The 17,701-nt window shown below is 44.9% G+C and overlaps 1 protein-coding gene and 1 long non-coding RNA gene across 2 annotated transcripts in view; one reads left to right on the top strand and one right to left on the bottom strand.

Moving 5' to 3' along the window:
* The window catches only part of LOC135981148 (uncharacterized), a 101,123-nt gene that overhangs the window by 13,612 nt on the left and 69,810 nt on the right, over nt 1-17,701 (top strand). The window contains exon 2 of the long non-coding RNA XR_010598109.1: nt 15,085-15,165. This is a non-coding gene — a long non-coding RNA (uncharacterized LOC135981148). The remainder of the gene's footprint in view (nt 1-15,084; nt 15,166-17,701) is intronic.
* On the bottom strand, nt 418-8,856 carry LOC135981670 (uncharacterized). Its single transcript, XM_065585174.1, has 2 exons — nt 925-8,856; nt 418-866 (listed from the first exon to the last, which is right to left on the bottom strand). Exon 1 carries the CDS (start codon nt 7,265-7,267, stop codon nt 1,775-1,777), a length of 5,493 nt encoding a protein of 1,830 aa, XP_065441246.1. The 5' UTR covers nt 7,268-8,856; the 3' UTR covers nt 418-866; nt 925-1,774.

Genomic DNA, 17,701 nt, shown 5'->3' with positions numbered 1-17,701 from the left:
GAAAATAAAAAAGCCCAAACTAGTCTTAAAATTACAATTCATACATAGCAAATAAATAAAATATCTTAGAATGGCTGTGTACACACTTTTTTTTAATTGTTATACATTTGTTAAAGTAGCTGCTGTTTTCATTTGTAGCTCTGCCATTCATAAGTAATGTAGTCACTGCAACTTGGAGAAATAACGCATCCTCACTAGCCATCAATCCTATTTTTTTCCTCCTCATATTATTGTAACCCTTCTGCCCATCTAAGTTGGCAGCAACAAGGGCCGGGTTCTGTATCTAGGGTTCCGTTTCAATAACGCAATGCAAAACCGGCTCGAGCCCCCACCCAGTGACCTGGGACAATTACATACCACCCCCTGGGCACCTCTAAGAGGCAATACTTCCCCTCTCGCAAGCACGGAGTCTGAGTGTAACAGAAAATGTTTAATAACATGAGGTAAACAACATCAGCATTAAATGGAAAAAACACCACAACTAGAGTTTTTAGACCAAACCATGAGCAAAGACCCACCCCAGCAAATTGGGCCGTGTCCTCTCCCGTTGGTTTCTTGAAACCAGCGACCCAAGAATCACCAAAGTCCCAAAAGTCCACCAATCCCAAAGTCTCTTGGGTCCAGCAACCCAAGAATCACAAAAGTCCCAAAAGTCCGACAACCCCCCAAAGTCTCTGTCCATGATCAGTGCAGCCCCAGAGTTCAAGGGGGGGGGGGTGAGCAGGGTGTTAAGGGGCACCTTACGTGATCCGAGGCCAACCGGCTGCTTCTCCGTGGGGTTCCACTGCAGCCTTCACCACGAACTGCTCCACTCCACCCGCAGTCCCACGAACTGCTCTGGCAGCTGCTCCGCTCCGCTCACCGACCTGTGAGCCGCGCTGCTCCGCTCCGCTCACCGACCTGTGAGCCGCTCCGCTCACCGACCTGTGAGCTGCACCGCTCTGCTCACCGACCTGTGAGCCGCTCCGCTCCGCTCCAGCCGTCCCTTGGGCCGCTCCCACAAGGCTCTGCTCTGCTCTGCTAGCTGCTCCTCCAGCCGCTCCGCTCACCGACCTGTGAGCCGCTCCGCTCCGCTCACTCCCCGCTAAGCTAAGTTAGCTTAGCTATAGCTTCAGGCTCCCCCACTAGTTAACACAGCCTCAGTGATCTCAGCTCTTAAATAGCTTTAGCTCTTTTGTGATTTCAGCTAGTAGTAGGGGAGCCCCAGTGCTGGTGCACTATTAGCCCAAAGCGAACTCAGATCAGCAGTCTGTAACTAGACTCCTAAGGGAATCAAAGTTAGCTCTGACATTCAACAGTGGAGAGAGGAGGTAGTGCAATTGGTGTTTCAACCCCCTTGGGGAGGGGGCCACACCATCAGGTACAAATACCTGTCCCCATCCTCTCTCAATTCACTGGGTTTTGTAACCCATGCCCCTTGACAAGCAAATGCTACTTAGGTAATGGTGAATGACTCACTCAGTCCTTCTGTCATATAACAGTTCCACTGGCCTTGATTCACAGAATCAGGGTAACAAAACTTTATTCTTCCTGCCCCAATAACAGAGAAACTGGGGATCCCACACCAGCCAAAGTAACCACTTTGAGTTGCTGTGGTTTCATGCCAGGCGAGTGGGTGTGCCTATGCAAACAAGATCAGCCCCTGGAGTTCTTTTCCACCCTCGCCATAATTCACCACCAGATGTCAGGGTAGAGCTCATCCTGACTCTGCTTACATCCTCCCCCCAGCCGAAAATTTGTCGTCCCGACAAATCACACTCCCTATTATAACAACTCACTGGTTCCCTCCAAAGGGCCTCAGATAGCCCACTCTAGCTTCCACAAGCCTGTGTGCTAAACATAGTGGTTCCTCACTAGTTACCCCAGGTGCATCATAAGTCAACCGTTTTACTGGTCTTATTACCCTGTCTCGTCTATTGAGAATCTCTGTTGCCGTGGTGGGCGGGACAGCCTCTTGACCGATGGATGGAGAGGTTTCCTTTGAGGGTCCCTCGGCTACTGGCATAGGCCCCTGCATTTCTAGTTCTAACAGTGGAGGGTCCAAGGTGCCCAGGACATCCTCCACCTGTATGTCTCCACTGTCCAATAACCTGGGTGTGTCATCACATGGGGGTCCCACCAGTGGCTCAGGGGTGTCAGGAATGGGCCTAAATACTTCTGCCATGGGGTTTAGGGTGGAAGAAGAGGAGCTCTCTGTTGATTCAGCCGATCGAGACTGAAATCTTGTCTCCATCCCAGGGTACACCATGGTTGTGTCTTCCTCCTCAGACTCACTCTCAGATGTGCTGCATGGGGGTAGGTTAGCTGCAGGGGGCTGGCTGTCCACGTTGGAGGGCGGCTTTGGTCCAGCACCTTCGTTCTGCCCAGTTGCCCTGTTGTGGCCCATCTCATACGGGGTGCCTACCAATTCCCCCACAGGGAGCAAAAGGTTTCTATGCACTGTCTTTGTCTGCCCTGGACCCTCTTCAGGTTTGATCTTGTAGACCGGCAGGTCTCCTAGCTTTTCCATCACCAAGTAAGGTATTGCCTTCCATCTGTCGGCTATCTTGTGTTTGCCAGCAATACCCAAATTTCGCAGCAGAACTCTGTCCCCCGGCTGGAGTTCTTGCAGACGTACCCTAGCATCATATCGATGTTTGTTGCGGTCGGCGTTCTTCCGAGCCGCAGATGTAGCTAAGTGATAAGCATCCCGCAGCTTTTCTCTCAGTCGGGATACATATTGCTGATGAGTTTCATAGCTATCTCCATCCTCTGATACACCAAAGCACAGGTCTATGGGTAATCTTGGTTCTCGTCCAAACATTAAGAGATATGGGGTGACTCCTGTAGCATCATTCTTTGTGGCATTGTAGGCGTGCACCAGATATGCAACATGTTGGCTCCAGGTTGCTTTCTGCTCTGGTCGCAAAGTCCCCAACATATCTAATAGGGTTCGGTTGAACCTCTCTGGCTGAGGATCACCTTGCGGGTGATAAGGCGTTGTTCTAGACTTCTTAATTCCCGCTATCCTCAGCACCTCCTTCAGAAGATGACTCTCAAAGTCCCGCCCCTGATCCGAGTGTATCCGGGCTGGAAATCCATAAACTGAGAAATATTTCTCCCACAGTACTCGAGCAACCGTGGTGGCCCTCTGATCACGCGTGGGATATGCCTGCGCATATCGTGTATAATGGTCAGTCACTACTAGAATGTTCCCAATATTCCTCTTGTCTACTTCTAAAGACAAGAAATCGATGCATACCAGTTCCAAAGGTTTGGTGCTGGTGATGTTCTTGAGATATGCAGCCCTCGTGGGCAGAGTTTTCCTTTGAACACATCGAGCGCAGGTCTCACATTTCCTGCGAACATCTTCAGCCATCCGAGGCCAATAGAATCTACTACGAAGAAGTTCCAGGGTCCTCTCCATTCCTAAATGTCCAAAGTCATCATGCAGGGCCCTCATGGCCAGGGCTCTGTACTCTTTTGGCAGCACTAGCTGTGCTCGTTGCTTTTGTAAAGGGTCTGTGGTCACTCGATGTAGCACTCCCTGAATCAGTTTTAGTTTGGTCCATTCTCTCAATAGTAGTTTACCCTCCGGGTTAGGTGGGACAACCACAGCTGGGCTTCGCCCCTCCCTTTTGGCAAGTAGTGTATCACGAATGCCAATATCTTGCAGCTGGGCTTCCTGCCAGTCAGCCGCATTGAGCATGGGCAAAGGAGATTGGTCCAACGCAATATAGTTCACTGAAGCAGAAGGCACGCATTCAGGGGGCAGGCCCAAAGCTTCTGCAGCACATCCATGAAGACTCTCATGGGACTCTGGCTCCCGGCGACTCACACTGCAAATAGCCCTCACTCCATCTGTGGGTATCACAGCAACTCCTGGTGCCTGTGGACGCCTGGACAATGCATCTGCATCTACATTGCTTCTCCCTGATCGGTATTGAATGCTGAAGTCATAGCTAGCCAAAGCGGCCACCCATCTTTGCCCTGTAGCATCCAGCTTAGCACTTGTTAACACATAGGTCAGTGGGTTGTTGTCTGTCCACACCTGGAACTGAGCACCATATAAGTAGTCTCGAAATTTCTCAGTGATGGCCCATTTCAAGGCCAAGAACTCCAGCTTGTGGGTGGGATAGCGAGTTTCACTATCAGACAGTCCTCGGCTGGCAAAGGCTACAGGTTTACGTCTTCCTTCCACTTCCTGGTACAGTACTGCTCCCAGACCCTCCAAACTGGCATCAGTATGCAGGATAAATGGCTTGCTTGGGTCAGCAAAGACTAGGACTGGAGCATGAGTTAGGCAAGTAATGATTTCTCGAAAAGCCCTTTCACATCTCTCATCCCACCGTGGCCCAAATGGTTCGAAGGGGCCATAGTGTCTCTGCACAGGAGGCTTTGGGGACCTTCCCTTATTCTTGGTCTTAGATTTGTTCCTGCTGGACTGGTATCCCCTGGTAAGATCATTCAGAGGTTTTACAATCGTAGCATAGTTTTTCACAAATCTGCGATAGTAGCCACTAAACCCAAGAAAGGTCTTGAGTTCTCTGTAGTTACTTGGACATGGCCATGTAGTGAGGGCTTCTATTTTATCGGGATCAGTACTCACACCCTCTTGGGACACGATGTGACCCACATACTTCACTGAGGTCCTGCAGAACTGGCATTTGTCAATTGAAAGCTTCAAACCATAATCCTCTAACCTATCAAGCACTTTAAGAAGTCTTTCTTCATGCTCCTCCAAGGTTCTTCCAAACACTATCAGGTCATCCAAATAAACTAACACTTGCAGTAAATTCATGTCTCCCACAACTTTCTCCATAAGACGTTGAAATGTGGCAGGTGCTCCAGAGATCCCTTGGGGCATGCGTTCAAACTGATAAAACCCTAATGGGCAGATGAAGGCTGTCTTCTCCTTATCTGCGTCACCCAGAGGGATCTGGTAGTATCCACTCCGAAGATCCAACACAGAGAACCACTGGCTTCCCAGCAAACAGTCTAAGGCATCTTGGACTCGAGGCATTGTGTACTGGTCAACCACAGTACGGCGGTTTAGGGTGCGGTAGTCAATACACATCCGGATTTTCCCATTCTTTTTACGGACCACCACAATGGGTGAGGCATATGGGCTGCGGGACTCTGTAATGATGCCATTCGCAGCCAGCTCCTGAAGATGTTGTCGCACATCTTCCATCTCGGAGAGGGCAATCCTCCTAGATCTCTCCCTGAAAGGTCGAGAGTCATGTAGTCTGATGTTGTGCTCTACTCCTTTTGCACATCCCACATCCCACTCATGCAATGAGAACACCTTGGATCTTTCACAAAGTTTCCTCCTCAGGCGATCTTTCCACTCCTCGGACAACGGTGAATCTCCAAAGTCAAACTTTGCAGGGTCTATTGGCGGAACTTGAGTCTCACACTGGGGTTTTACAATTGATTCAGGCTCAAAGAGATCCGCTATCTTTTGTCCTTGCTTCACAACAACATCTCGACTTGTTTCATTAGCAATCAGTATAGTCACCTTTTCCTGGGCTTCAGCAGGTAGGGTTATGACTCCACTGGGGACCAGCACTCCTTCCGGGAGCTCTCCTTCAACCGGCTGCTCTACCATTGCTAATGCCCCTTTACTGCCTTTCAGCCGAGTACTCATGACAAGCACTTCTTGCTCCGTCCTTGCAGGCACTACTAACGGGGTTGTGCCCATGTACTTCAGCGCCCCAATCGGTAGCTCAGATGTCTCCTTTTTAGCACCCTCAATCTTCCTATAGGCTTCAGCACAAAGCGTATGGATCATCAGGGTATTCAGGTACTGGTCCCCAGCCCGTCGTCTGCAGTAATCCGCGAGCACCTTGAAGAGACTGGAGTTGGTCCCTATCAGCACAGACACATCAGAGGTCCCTTTAGGGTCAGGGCATATTAATGCAGCTGTGTCCACCTCTTCTCTTACCCCAGCAACCTCCTCTGGGAATTCCAGGTGCACTATGACATACCCTTGGTAGGGGTATTCATCCATGCTGAGGCCACACAGACCAACGCCAGTCAGTGGCTGTATAGGCAGGTGCCTAAGCATTTGTTGGTAGAATGACTGAAATATAATAGTCACTTGAGATCCAGTGTCAAGCACGGCTTTACACTCCACCCCTTCAATCTTCACCATGACCTCTGCTCGAGGCCCTATCAGTCCTGCGGGGATCCCAGCTGGACAGTCTTTTCTGGGGGAATCTTCAAATCCTGCAGGCCTGGGTGGTCCCCGTCCCTGGACTCTCTGGCAGCTACCGGATCTCTCCCAACTGATCCTCAGCTTTCCGTACACTAAGGAGGGGTTTTCTTCATTATGGCACTTGGCAGCACTGTGTCCATCCTGACCACATCGGTAGCAGAAGAATTGTCCTTTCCCTCTTCGCCCAGATGGGATGGTGGCTCTAAATGCTGACTTCTCCATCGCCACGGTCAGAGGCTCCTTATTCCCGGAAGTCTTAGCTTGGTCAATGGTGCTTTGCAGTTCAGCTATCCGTTCTGTCAGGACCTGCACTTGTTGGGCAAGTTCCTCTGTGGTGCTCACCATCAGTACACTGGCCATTTGCAGTGGTGTTGTGCCGGCTGGCTCCAATGTTTGGGCTTCCCAAAACTCGCTGGCAGCCTGCCTTTCTTCCTCTTCTCTGACCTCCTTTATCAGCTGGGAATAACTTGGGGGATGTTCCCGTCGTTCTCTTAGCCGGAGATGGAGTAGAATCGAGTTCTGATATTGAGCTCCTCTTACAATTTGAGCCAGTCTGGTCCGATCCATCTGTTCAGCAGTCACTGCACCCCTCATGACAGCTCTCTGAAGCAGTCTTTCCAGCCTCTGTATATAGGCTGAAATCTTCTCGCCAATTTGCTGTCGGGAATTAAGGAACTTACAGTAACTGTCTTCAGGGCCCTCTACACTCCCAAAGGTATGATCAAGGGCCTCTAGGCAGTCCTTCACACTGACCCCAGGGTCAATGAGCTTCAGGGTGCGAATCACATCTAATGCTGGGCCACTAAGGCTCTCTATCAGACATCTTCGCTTTTCTGCATCAGGTACGGCCCACTCCTGCAGCATTTCAGTGGTATGCTCCAACCAGGGTTCGAACTCCTCTGCCCCAGCAAATAACCTTAACTCACGACAAGAGTTTGACCTAGCATGGGACAACACAACCTTTTCCAATATTTGCCCCAGTGCTTTTGTCCAATCATTGGCTGAGGCTGTGGCCCCTGAGCTAGAGGCTGCAGGGCCGGGGCCCAACAAACCCGACATATTAGCCATTATACAAACAGTAATTTCCTCAAAATATAACCACAATTGTTTCCCAATGCAGGGGAACACTCAACAGGTGCTTGCGAGGGGTACTGACCCAGGGGATCCCGGACGAGCCCCCAAAAATGTAACCCTTCTGCCCATCTAAGTTGGCAGCAACAAGGGCCGGGTTCTGTATCTAGGGGTTCCGTTTCAATAACGCAATGCAAAACCGGCTCGAGCCCCCACCCAGTGACCTGGGACAATTACATACCACCCCCTGGGCACCTCTAAGAGGCAATACTTCCCCTCTCGCAAGCACGGAGTCTGAGTGTAACAGAAAATGTTTAATAACATGAGGTAAACAACATCAGCATTAAATGGAAAAAACACCACAACTAGAGTTTTTAGACCAAACCATGAGCAAAGACCCACCCCAGCAAATTGGGCCGTGTCCTCTCCCGTTGGTTTCTTGAAACCAGCGACCCAAGAATCACCAAAGTCCCAAAAGTCCACCAATCCCAAAGTCTCTTGGGTCCAGCAACCCAAGAATCACAAAAGTCCCAAAAGTCCGACAACCCCCCAAAGTCTCTGTCCATGATCAGTGCAGCCCCAGAGTTCAAGGGGGGGGGGTGAGCAGGGTGTTAAGGGGCACCTTACGTGATCCGAGGCCAACCGGCTGCTTCTCCGTGGGGTTCCACTGCAGCCTTCACCACGAACTGCTCCACTCCACCCGCAGTCCCACGAACTGCTCTGGCAGCTGCTCCGCTCCGCTCACCGACCTGTGAGCCGCGCTGCTCCGCTCCGCTCACCGACCTGTGAGCCGCTCCGCTCACCGACCTGTGAGCTGCACCGCTCCGCTCACCGACCTGTGAGCCGCTCCGCTCCGCTCCAGCCGTCCCTTGGGCCGCTCCCACAAGGCTCTGCTCTGCTCTGCTAGCTGCTCCTCCAGCCGCTCCGCTCACCGACCTGTGAGCCGCTCCACTCCGCTCACTCCCCGCTAAGCTAAGTTAGCTTAGCTATAGCTTCAGGCTCCCCCACTAGTTAACACAGCCTCAGTGATCTCAGCTCTTAAATAGCTTTAGCTCTTTTGTGATTTCAGCTAGTAGTAGGGGAGCCCCAGTGCTGGTGCACTATTAGCCCAAAGCGAACTCAGATCAGCAGTCTGTAACTAGACTCCTAAGGGAATCAAAGTTAGCTCTGACATTCAACAGTGGAGAGAGGAGGTAGTGCAATTGGTGTTTCAACCCCCTTGGGGAGGGGGCCACACCATCAGGTACAAATACCTGTCCCCATCCTCTCTCAATTCACTGGGTTTTGTAACCCATGCCCCTTGACAAGCAAATGCTACTTAGGTAATGGTGAATGACTCACTCAGTCCTTCTGTCATATAACAGTTCCACTGGCCTTGATTCACAGAATCAGGGTAACAAAACTTTATTCTTCCTGCCCCAATAACAGAGAAACTGGGGATCCCACACCAGCCAAAGTAACCACTTTGAGTTGCTGTGGTTTCATGCCAGGCGAGTGGGTGTGCCTATGCAAACAAGATCAGCCCCTGGAGTTCTTTTCCACCCTCGCCATAATTCACCACCAGATGTCAGGGTAGAGCTCATCCTGACTCTGCTTACATCATGATACTGTTACTCTAGAACAGTGGTTCTCAAACTAGGGCCGCCGCTTGTTCAGGGAAAGCTCTTGGTGGGCCAGGCCAGTTTGTTTACCTACCCTGTCCGCAGGTTCGTCCGAATAAGGCTCCCACTGGCCGCGATTTGTCGCTTCAGGCCAATGGGGGCTGCAGGAAGGGGGGCCAGCACGTCCCTCGGCCCACGCTGCTTTCTGCAGCCCCCGTTGGCCTGGAGTGGCAAACCACGGCCATTGGGAGCTGCGATTGGCCGAACCGGGGGACACGGCAGGTAAACAGAGCGGCCCAGCTCGCCAGGGGCTTTCTCTGAACAAGCGGCGGCCCTAGTTTGAGAACCACTGCTCTAGAATGCAGTGATTATGTTTGAGAAGGCACTTTCATTTTGAGCCTATCTTCAAGCTCTTTTAACTTACTTTTTTTATTTTTAAAAAATAACTCTTTGGACATAAAGTTATTCTCAGCCACATAACAAATATTTATAGAGAGCCTGATTAAAATTATAGTGGGATATTTTTCAGATGACTTTTTGTTTGTGCTCTTATGAATCATAAACAACTCAAAACATTTCTGTGTGGACAGGTTTATTTGGCATCTGGTGTAATAGTTTGTATTAGTATGTTAAAGATTTAATTGGAATTCAGATTCAGGCTGGTAAAATTTGGATAAAAACAGGGGGAGAGAGCTTCCCCTCCTTCCCCCCCCCCCCCAAAAAAATGATCTTTTGGTTCATGTCTAGCAGTGGCTTTTTGTGAGCAATTATATCTGAGAGCAAATTATATTTACAATCCTTTAAGGCCCTCTACATTGCTAGAGTGGTATAAAATGGCCTTAATGTAAATGGGAATCACACCCAGTATTTTTACTTTAAACACAGTGCATTCTGTTTTGGTCACCTCATCTCAATAAATACATAGCAAAAATAAGAGCATTCCATAGAAGGGCAATGAAAATAAAAGACCTGGTTAGAAAGGGGCTGGCTTCTATATGATGAGATTGAGAGATGGAAAAAGACTGGGTCCATTTAGTTTGGAAATGGGAAGAACAAAATAAGATATGGCATAAAGAAAACAAAGTAGGCACTTTTGTGTACTTAAGCAAATTTTGAACTGTGGATAGAAATTTGATGACTAAGCAATAAAACTACAATGGTAACAAGGGCTAATGTGATACTTCAGGACGTAGATGAGTACTAGTGGAGTTCAGGAGGAAACGTCCTCACATGGTACAGTACTGGACAAGTAAGTGCACTGTGTGTACACATGTGGGGATTATGTTTTCCCTAGAAGCATCCCCTGTCTGATCCACTATGGCATGGCATGCATTCTTTCGCTCGTTCCACATATAAAATACACTTTTTTTAAACTTGCGAAGCTTACTTCAGATACATAGCTTATTAGGTTGTCTCAGTATTTGCAGTATTCACTCTAGGGTTTTTATGTTTTTAAGTCCTATACCTAGGAAATATAAATAAATATATAAAGCAATTGGCAAGGTGTTTGTTTTGTTTTTTTAAAGAATGAGCACTGTAGACTGAGCTAGATCATCAGCTGGTGTAAATCAACATGGTTCCATTTATGCCAGCTAAGGATCTGCCCTATATATTTTATGAAAATATGACTATGTATATGAAATGTTACCCTCCATATGAAGCAGTTGCCTCAATTCAAGGTAAGATGCAGGTTTACTATTGTCACTGTACAGGCCACTTATTTAGATAAGTGATGGTAAAGCTCAAGACACAGCAATATCCTCTCCATGGTGCTTTGGGCTATAAATCTATTCCTGTTCAGATCTGAGTCTTAATATACTCTTGGAACCTGTCTTTCTTATATGACATTTTAATGACTTGTCCTCTTTTTAAAGTCTTCCTCCCCTCCCGCACCTAAAAAAAATATATACCCATTTCTAATTTGTTTTGGCTTTGCAAAAATACATGTGGTTATACAAGTCTATTACCATAGACCAAATGTAGCCTTGTTGTTTGTACTGTTTTGCCCGTCAGTAGGTTTGGCATAATGCAATTCATTTTTCCACAACCTTTCCTCTGCTGAATCTATATACTTGTAACTTTCATTTATTGGCTGAGATTAAGAAGGAGAGAATATAGTTTAACGTGGTACATATTTGCCCTTTTCATGTTAAAGGCTGTAGAAAGAGGTGCCTTGCCAAAAAAAGCATTTGTAGCTTTGGGTGTCAGGAAGAACTGTGACTTGCCTTAGCCAATCCTTCTCTCCCAGACTTAGCGCATATACCAAATCTCACAAGCTGGTGATCCAGACAAATGGAGGGGCCCAACTTGACAATTTTCTCATCTGTAGGGACCCCATTTCCTGCACTCAGCATAGGGTCTCCCTATTCCCTGAAAATAGGGCTGCCTCCCATGACATGTTGTCAATAGCAGCCCTTGGCCACTTGCAATGGTTAGTCTTATAGGCTATTTTATAAGTTAATGCTACTCAGAGAGGCATTGATTACAGGACATTCACTGAACATAAGTCACACCACCTTTCATGGAGAACATACTGTATCCAGTGGCTGCACTTTCTCCTGTATTACGTGTATCATGCATTATAGAATAGCCAAAAAAGGGAAAGTTGTTGCACTGGAAGATGCTGTCTCCATGTTTTGTTTTTGTTTTGCAGCCCCTCCCCACTGGGGTTGGAAAAACAAACAGGTTTACTTAAATATGCTTAGCATAATTTTGTTCCCTTCTGTACCATGCATCAGATGGAAGCATAAGAGCCTAAGTAATCTTGCCATTAAAAACCACTATGGTATAGACAGATTTAAAGTAATTTAAAATTGTTCTGATCAAACTCAACACTTAGCCATAGCTCATCAGATCTAAATTATACCTCTCACTGAGAAATGTCCTTATTAAACAGCTGCTTTTAGACAGGGTTGAACTGACATTCTGGAATAATTGCCTTAGGGCATTTAGAAGAATTCAACACGTTTTAGGTTAAATACCATTAAATCTATGAGGCTTCTTTTACTAACTTTACCATACATTCTTTAAAACATCCAGACCTACTGTTTCTGGCATAGTGAGTACCAGTAATCTTCATGCATTTTCCAAGTTTACCTCAAATTTGGCATGTAAATATTTGGGTCTTTATAGCCCTATCTGACTGTTAGGTACTTTACGATGATGATTTATAATAGTGGATTTTTAAATAATTTTAATGGCCAAATTAATATAAGGTGATAGGCATTTTAAAATGCTGGAGATGGTACAAAATGTCTCACATTAGAAAATAGACTACGATTCAATATATTAAAATGAAATGTGGCGATAACTCTTATTTTTATATATATATATAATGCTAGATATGGGTCTAAATCTTGTCTTGTGCTCAGAAATTTGTACAAGCAGTATTTTTCCTGGGCACTAACTTTTTCAGTGAGCATATAAATGTGAATGTACCAACCTGTGCTTTTCCAAGGTGCAAGGAAAGTATTTGCATATAGAATGTCATCATTAGCCCAGATCTAGAAATGGGTAGATATGTTTTTAATGCTTATTCCAAAAAGTCTTTTTGGTTAAAATGGCACCATCAATACCCTTTTAGAGAGTATAAGAATTGCAGCCTTTCACCAAGAATGTGATCTATCCATCCAGCTTAGGTAGCTGTGTGGCCACGATTACCACAGTATCTGAGCGCTTCACAATCTTTATGTATGTGGCAGACTCTTGATTTTCTAAGTAGCAAGTATGAACCGCATATAGTTTTTAATATGGGCAATGTCATTTTTTCTGTGCTAGCCTTTTTATTATTTTTTAAATTTTAAAAACTCAGGCCAAAAGCACTCATTCTATTTTTATTTTATTTTAATGTGGAAACAATCCACATGCATGTGTGTGTATGTATACTTTGGTGCTCAATCCATGATTTGGTTACAGCCCCAGCTAGAGTGTGTTGGTTCTTCAACTCAAGCTGTAAAAGCTCGTAATTTTAGGTTTGAAGGTGCCCAGTTCAGTCCCTAGTGTGTTGGCCAAGATGGTGGCCATTGCAGCCATGCTTTAAGGCCAAACCTTTCGGATCAGAGAGACTGTTGACTGGGGATTTCTGCAGTGGCTTGGGGATGGGAAGAATGAATTCTCTTCACAGGCTACAAAGTAGCTACAGCTCTGATCTACAGCCAGATGCTATTGTTCTCATCAACTGTGGCCTTAAGGTACCTCCTCTGCTGCCAGGAGGACAGGAATATCTGTATAATATCAGTTCCTCTTTCTGCCCACACCCAGCACACTGGCACCCAGGGGAGGCCTGTGACAGAGCTGACCTCTTTAGTGCAGAGGATACCAACTCCTTGTATGACTCCCCTAAAACCCTGTCCCTTCCTACTGAGGGGTTCCATTACTAGATATACTTATTCACCCATCGAACAGGGGGCAAGATTTGCCCCCAGAAGAACAGGCTTTTCAAAACGTAGAAGCTCAAAGTCTGTCACAATATAGGCAATCAATAAAGTTGCAAAAGGGCTGCATACATCTTGGTGATTTTTTTAAAAAAAATTCTGAATTGGAGCAACTCACACAGGCTCCAATCAGAATTGGTGCTTCATTGTGCTGAGGAAGAAATGGTTCGTGACCCATAGAGCTTACACTCTAATATAGGAAATGACACAGCTGGTGAATGTACCAAACATTGGAGGGAGGTTGGGGATAGAAGTAAGAAGCTCTTTCTGGTTATCTTTGTGCTGAGAATGTTGTGGTTATGAATCATTTATTTTTCTTTTAAATGTAAGTATGGGAGTGTTGGTTGGGGTAAGAGGGAATGGCTGGAAGGAATGATTAGTGGAGCAGTAGGCAAGAAGTAAGCGGGATAAAGAAGAGGTGGGAGAGAAGGGGCAAAAGGGAAGACTGGAGAGGAGTGCTCAGGTGGAATGAGGCTGGTGATAGAACAGTGAGGGAGGGAGGCATACAAGAAGGCTTCTCAAAAATCTCAAACTCAAATCTGGTCATGATCACAGTGAAGGACCAAATAATGAAAATGTAAAAGTCTGCCTTATCAAACTGGTAGGAAATAAAATTAATCTGGTGAGGATAGGTCAGATGTAGAGGGAAGCCATGTTGATCGTGATTTTTGTTCAGCTGATGTAGAGGAGGGACAAGCCTTAAACTGGATTTGTGACTGTGTGACACAGACATGAGAGAGAAATGAGGAAAAAAGGCAGAACATGGATTGAGCACCAGACACCGAAAAGAGCTAATTTCAGTGTTTGTCAAACACTGAAGAGACTGTAGGGAGAAAAAGAACATGGAAAAAGCTCTTAAAAACACATTCTTAAATGTTTTCTCAGGGCTGGATACATGAGCGGGGGGAAATCCCATATTGTCTGTTGAATTTAATAAATAGTCTTTTTTTTTTTTTTTTTTTTTTAAAGAATTATAGCTAATAAAATAATGAATAATTGTACTGATTTAAACATCTAGAAGAGCGATGATAGAACAAACTGCACCAGATATGAAACATGTTGATGGCAAAATTCTTATTCTGCACAATTATCGTATTTCTATAAGTGCAGAAAAGGTATAAAAAGGAATAGAGACAGTCTGTTCTTGCCACTCATTATGGCTAGCAACAGGTTAAAAGAGCATCTCACTCTCTACATGTTCTAAGGATGGATGATGGTGTTGGATCCTGTATTCCACCTCATTGCACATCTAACCTACCATATCTACCCCTTAAATCAATGAAGGCAGAACTGGCTATGCATTTTTGGGCAGATCTGTGGACCATTTTCTTTTCCATCCTCTGCCCTAACTGGTCTCTGGACACCATAGTCACACTACCATGTATAGGTAACTTGCATCTCAGTCACTTTTATTCTCATTCCTATTTTCTCTTGGATTAGAAAGATTTCTGCAATATTCACAGTGTCATCTAACTTTCTCCTATTTACTTTAGGGGATACTGCAAATACTGACATTAAATTATTTCGGCTTTATGCAAAGCAATTGGCAGGTGGCAGGGTATCCACTATAGTGGAATGTTTTCCAATAGATTTTTAAATGCACTGGGCCAAATTCTCTGAAGTGAATGGAGTTGTGCCTATTCAGACCAGCAGAGAATTTGCCCACTGATTCTGGAACAGTGAAATAATACATGACTAACAGAGATCCGCAGATATTTACATGGTCAAGGCAATGCAAAGAACTATCTGAAGTATCATATGTGAATTATCTCACCCACAGGCAATTAAGACCTTGAAGCAAGAAGGATCTTTGTAGTCCTGCCTGTCCCAGAAACTGCATGCAGTGCTCCTGTCACCTGAGGTGAGTCTGGGAGAAACTGCTCCTCTTGGTTCTGGGCGTGTTGTTATTTATTAGATCGCCACTGCCAATAGGCTCAGTATTCTGCAAGACACAGAGGATGGCATGGCCCCTTTTCCAGTTCGCTTACCCTAAAACTTACTTGACAGGCAATACAGACAGGTTCTGCCTCAGAGCATTTGTTGTTTGCTTTTATAGTGGGTGGATGAAAGAGGGTGGAAGCAAACTCCCCAAATAGGGTGGTTTTTATAGACCCTTTTAAAATGATCTTCAAGGACCCAGTGGCATGGTGTGCTGTTCAGTCCTCTTCTGTAAGGAAAGTGAATGAGATCCCCTTCTGATACATATTTTCCACTAAGTATAGCAAGCATTCTTTTAAAAGGCAAAATCTGTGGCTAGGTCATAGTGCCTTTAACTAGGGCACTATCCGAACCCTCTCATATACAGATTTAAGAAACATGTTTGTAATTGTTTTTGCTTCTGGGGTCATAATCCTGGCAGTGCATCAGGCGGCTTTGCAGAAGGTAATCAAACCTCATTGACCTAGGAAGGTCATTTTTCTGAACCAAGCACAGAGTTGTTTTAAGTGAAGAGATTTAATAACACAGTGTTTTTCATACCCAAATATATCTCTATGGCAGGCAACAACAGATGTTGACAACTTGTTTAGCATGAGCATCTGAGTGAATCTGTTAACTGGATGCCCGTTCAACAAGGCAGAAATATCTAGAAATACATAGGATTTTTGTGATGTACACAGTCTTAATTTAAGTACAAAATTGTGTTTAATGGGAGAATTGATTTTAAAAAATCAGTGCAATTTATGTACAGAGCTGGATTCTCCAGCATGTCATGGCTTCTTTGGATCACTGGAATAGTGTTTAGCAGCCAAAGGATACTGGTAAATCTGGTCCACAGTGGGTTTGTGGGTTTTTTTTTTTTTTTTTTTTACAATAAATTAGTTTCCTGTATCAGGGCAATGGCTAATGCTTCACACAGTATATATTTAAAGGGGTCTTGCTTTTCTAAGGCAGTGACTCAAGAAAGTTGCCTTCAAGTAGTAGTTCTAAATCTTTTGCCTGGTACTTTATTTAGGGCTGCCTCTCCCCACCCCTCCCTATCTATCTCAGAGAAACAGCTGTGATATTTACAGTCCCCCTACAAGTGAAATGGCAGGCAGCCCCCACTGAGACTGTTACCACTTTGTAAGCAGCTGTTAGAGGAACGCACAGACACAGTGCACTCTATATACTTTTTCCCATAGGCCTAAGAACATTATCTGTATGATAGTCCCTGTTCCAGATGGCATGACGACTGACAGTCCCAAGACTGCTCCCATACTCATGCATATGGGTTGATAACGCTATTCATTAGGCCATTAGCAGTCACATTAATTTCTTTAACCAAACACTAAAAATTAAATAATAAATCTGCCTATGATAGTGATATAAAGAAACCTCTGGTTTTCTTAGTGTATTAATTTGATTCACTTCTTCCTTTATTGCAGTTGGTTTAATCTTTATTTAAGAAAATGTAAATATTTTACTCTGAATTTATCCTGTATCTATGGCAATAAGCGATTTTTAAATCATAAATATTTGCATCACAAAAAACTGTCAATTTGACTTTATAGGGGAGAATAATTGTCAATAATAATGCTAAGTAAGTTGTCTTCATTTTGAAAAGGTAATGACTCAATTTCTGTGGCTGAAACTGAATATAAATTCTGGTCTCTTGGGGGATGTTGTCTGTTTCATTTTAGCTTCATCAGTTGAATCTTGCCTCTTGTGCTTGACTCGTGACTCCAAGAAATCAAAAATGTTACTATAAAATAAAAGGCATCTACATTGAGACTACAGTTGCAGATTATTGCAAAGAATTTTAATATTCTTTTTGAATGCTTTATATAATAGTATCATCAAATTTATTTTTTCAAATCAAAACTCAAACTGATAAGAGTTTTGGTGAAACTATAAAAGAATCAAACACATTTGAAAAGAATATTTATGGAATATGTTATCTCTTGTTCCTTTAACTTTATGTTCTGAAGAGTCAAATCCTCAGATCATGAATAGGTTTGTTGGACTGTAGAATTGTACATAGGTTCATAGGAATTGTCATATTGGATCAGACTTGAGGTCCATCTAGTTCGGTATCCAGTTTCTGACAGTTGTCAACCCCAGATTCTTCAAAGGAAAGTTTAAGAACCCAGCAGTAGGCAAATGTAGGATAATCTTCCCACACACTAGGTCTCCTGCTGGTCTCTAATAATTAGAGCTTGGTTTAAGCTCTAAAGCAAAAGGTTTAATAACCCTTTCAAAATTTGTATCATAATTAACGATGCCAACTCTGGACATTTCTGGTTATCCATAGAAATGTTCAATCTGTTTTTGAATCTTGATAACTTCTTGACCTAAATGTAGCAATAAGTTTCACAGTCTGATTACACGTTTGGGGGGAGGGGGGGGGTAGGATTTCATTGTTATCAGCTTGCCACTTTTGAATTTTTCAGCACTAAAACTTTTGTCATTCAGGGAGG

Source organism: Chrysemys picta, chromosome 2, assembly GCF_011386835.1.
Source record: "Chrysemys picta bellii isolate R12L10 chromosome 2, ASM1138683v2, whole genome shotgun sequence".
NCBI classification, from domain to species: Eukaryota; Metazoa; Chordata; order Testudines; family Emydidae; genus Chrysemys; species Chrysemys picta.
The sequence above is the reverse complement of the archived record's forward strand: the minus strand, read 5'-3'. Positions and strand labels throughout refer to the sequence as shown.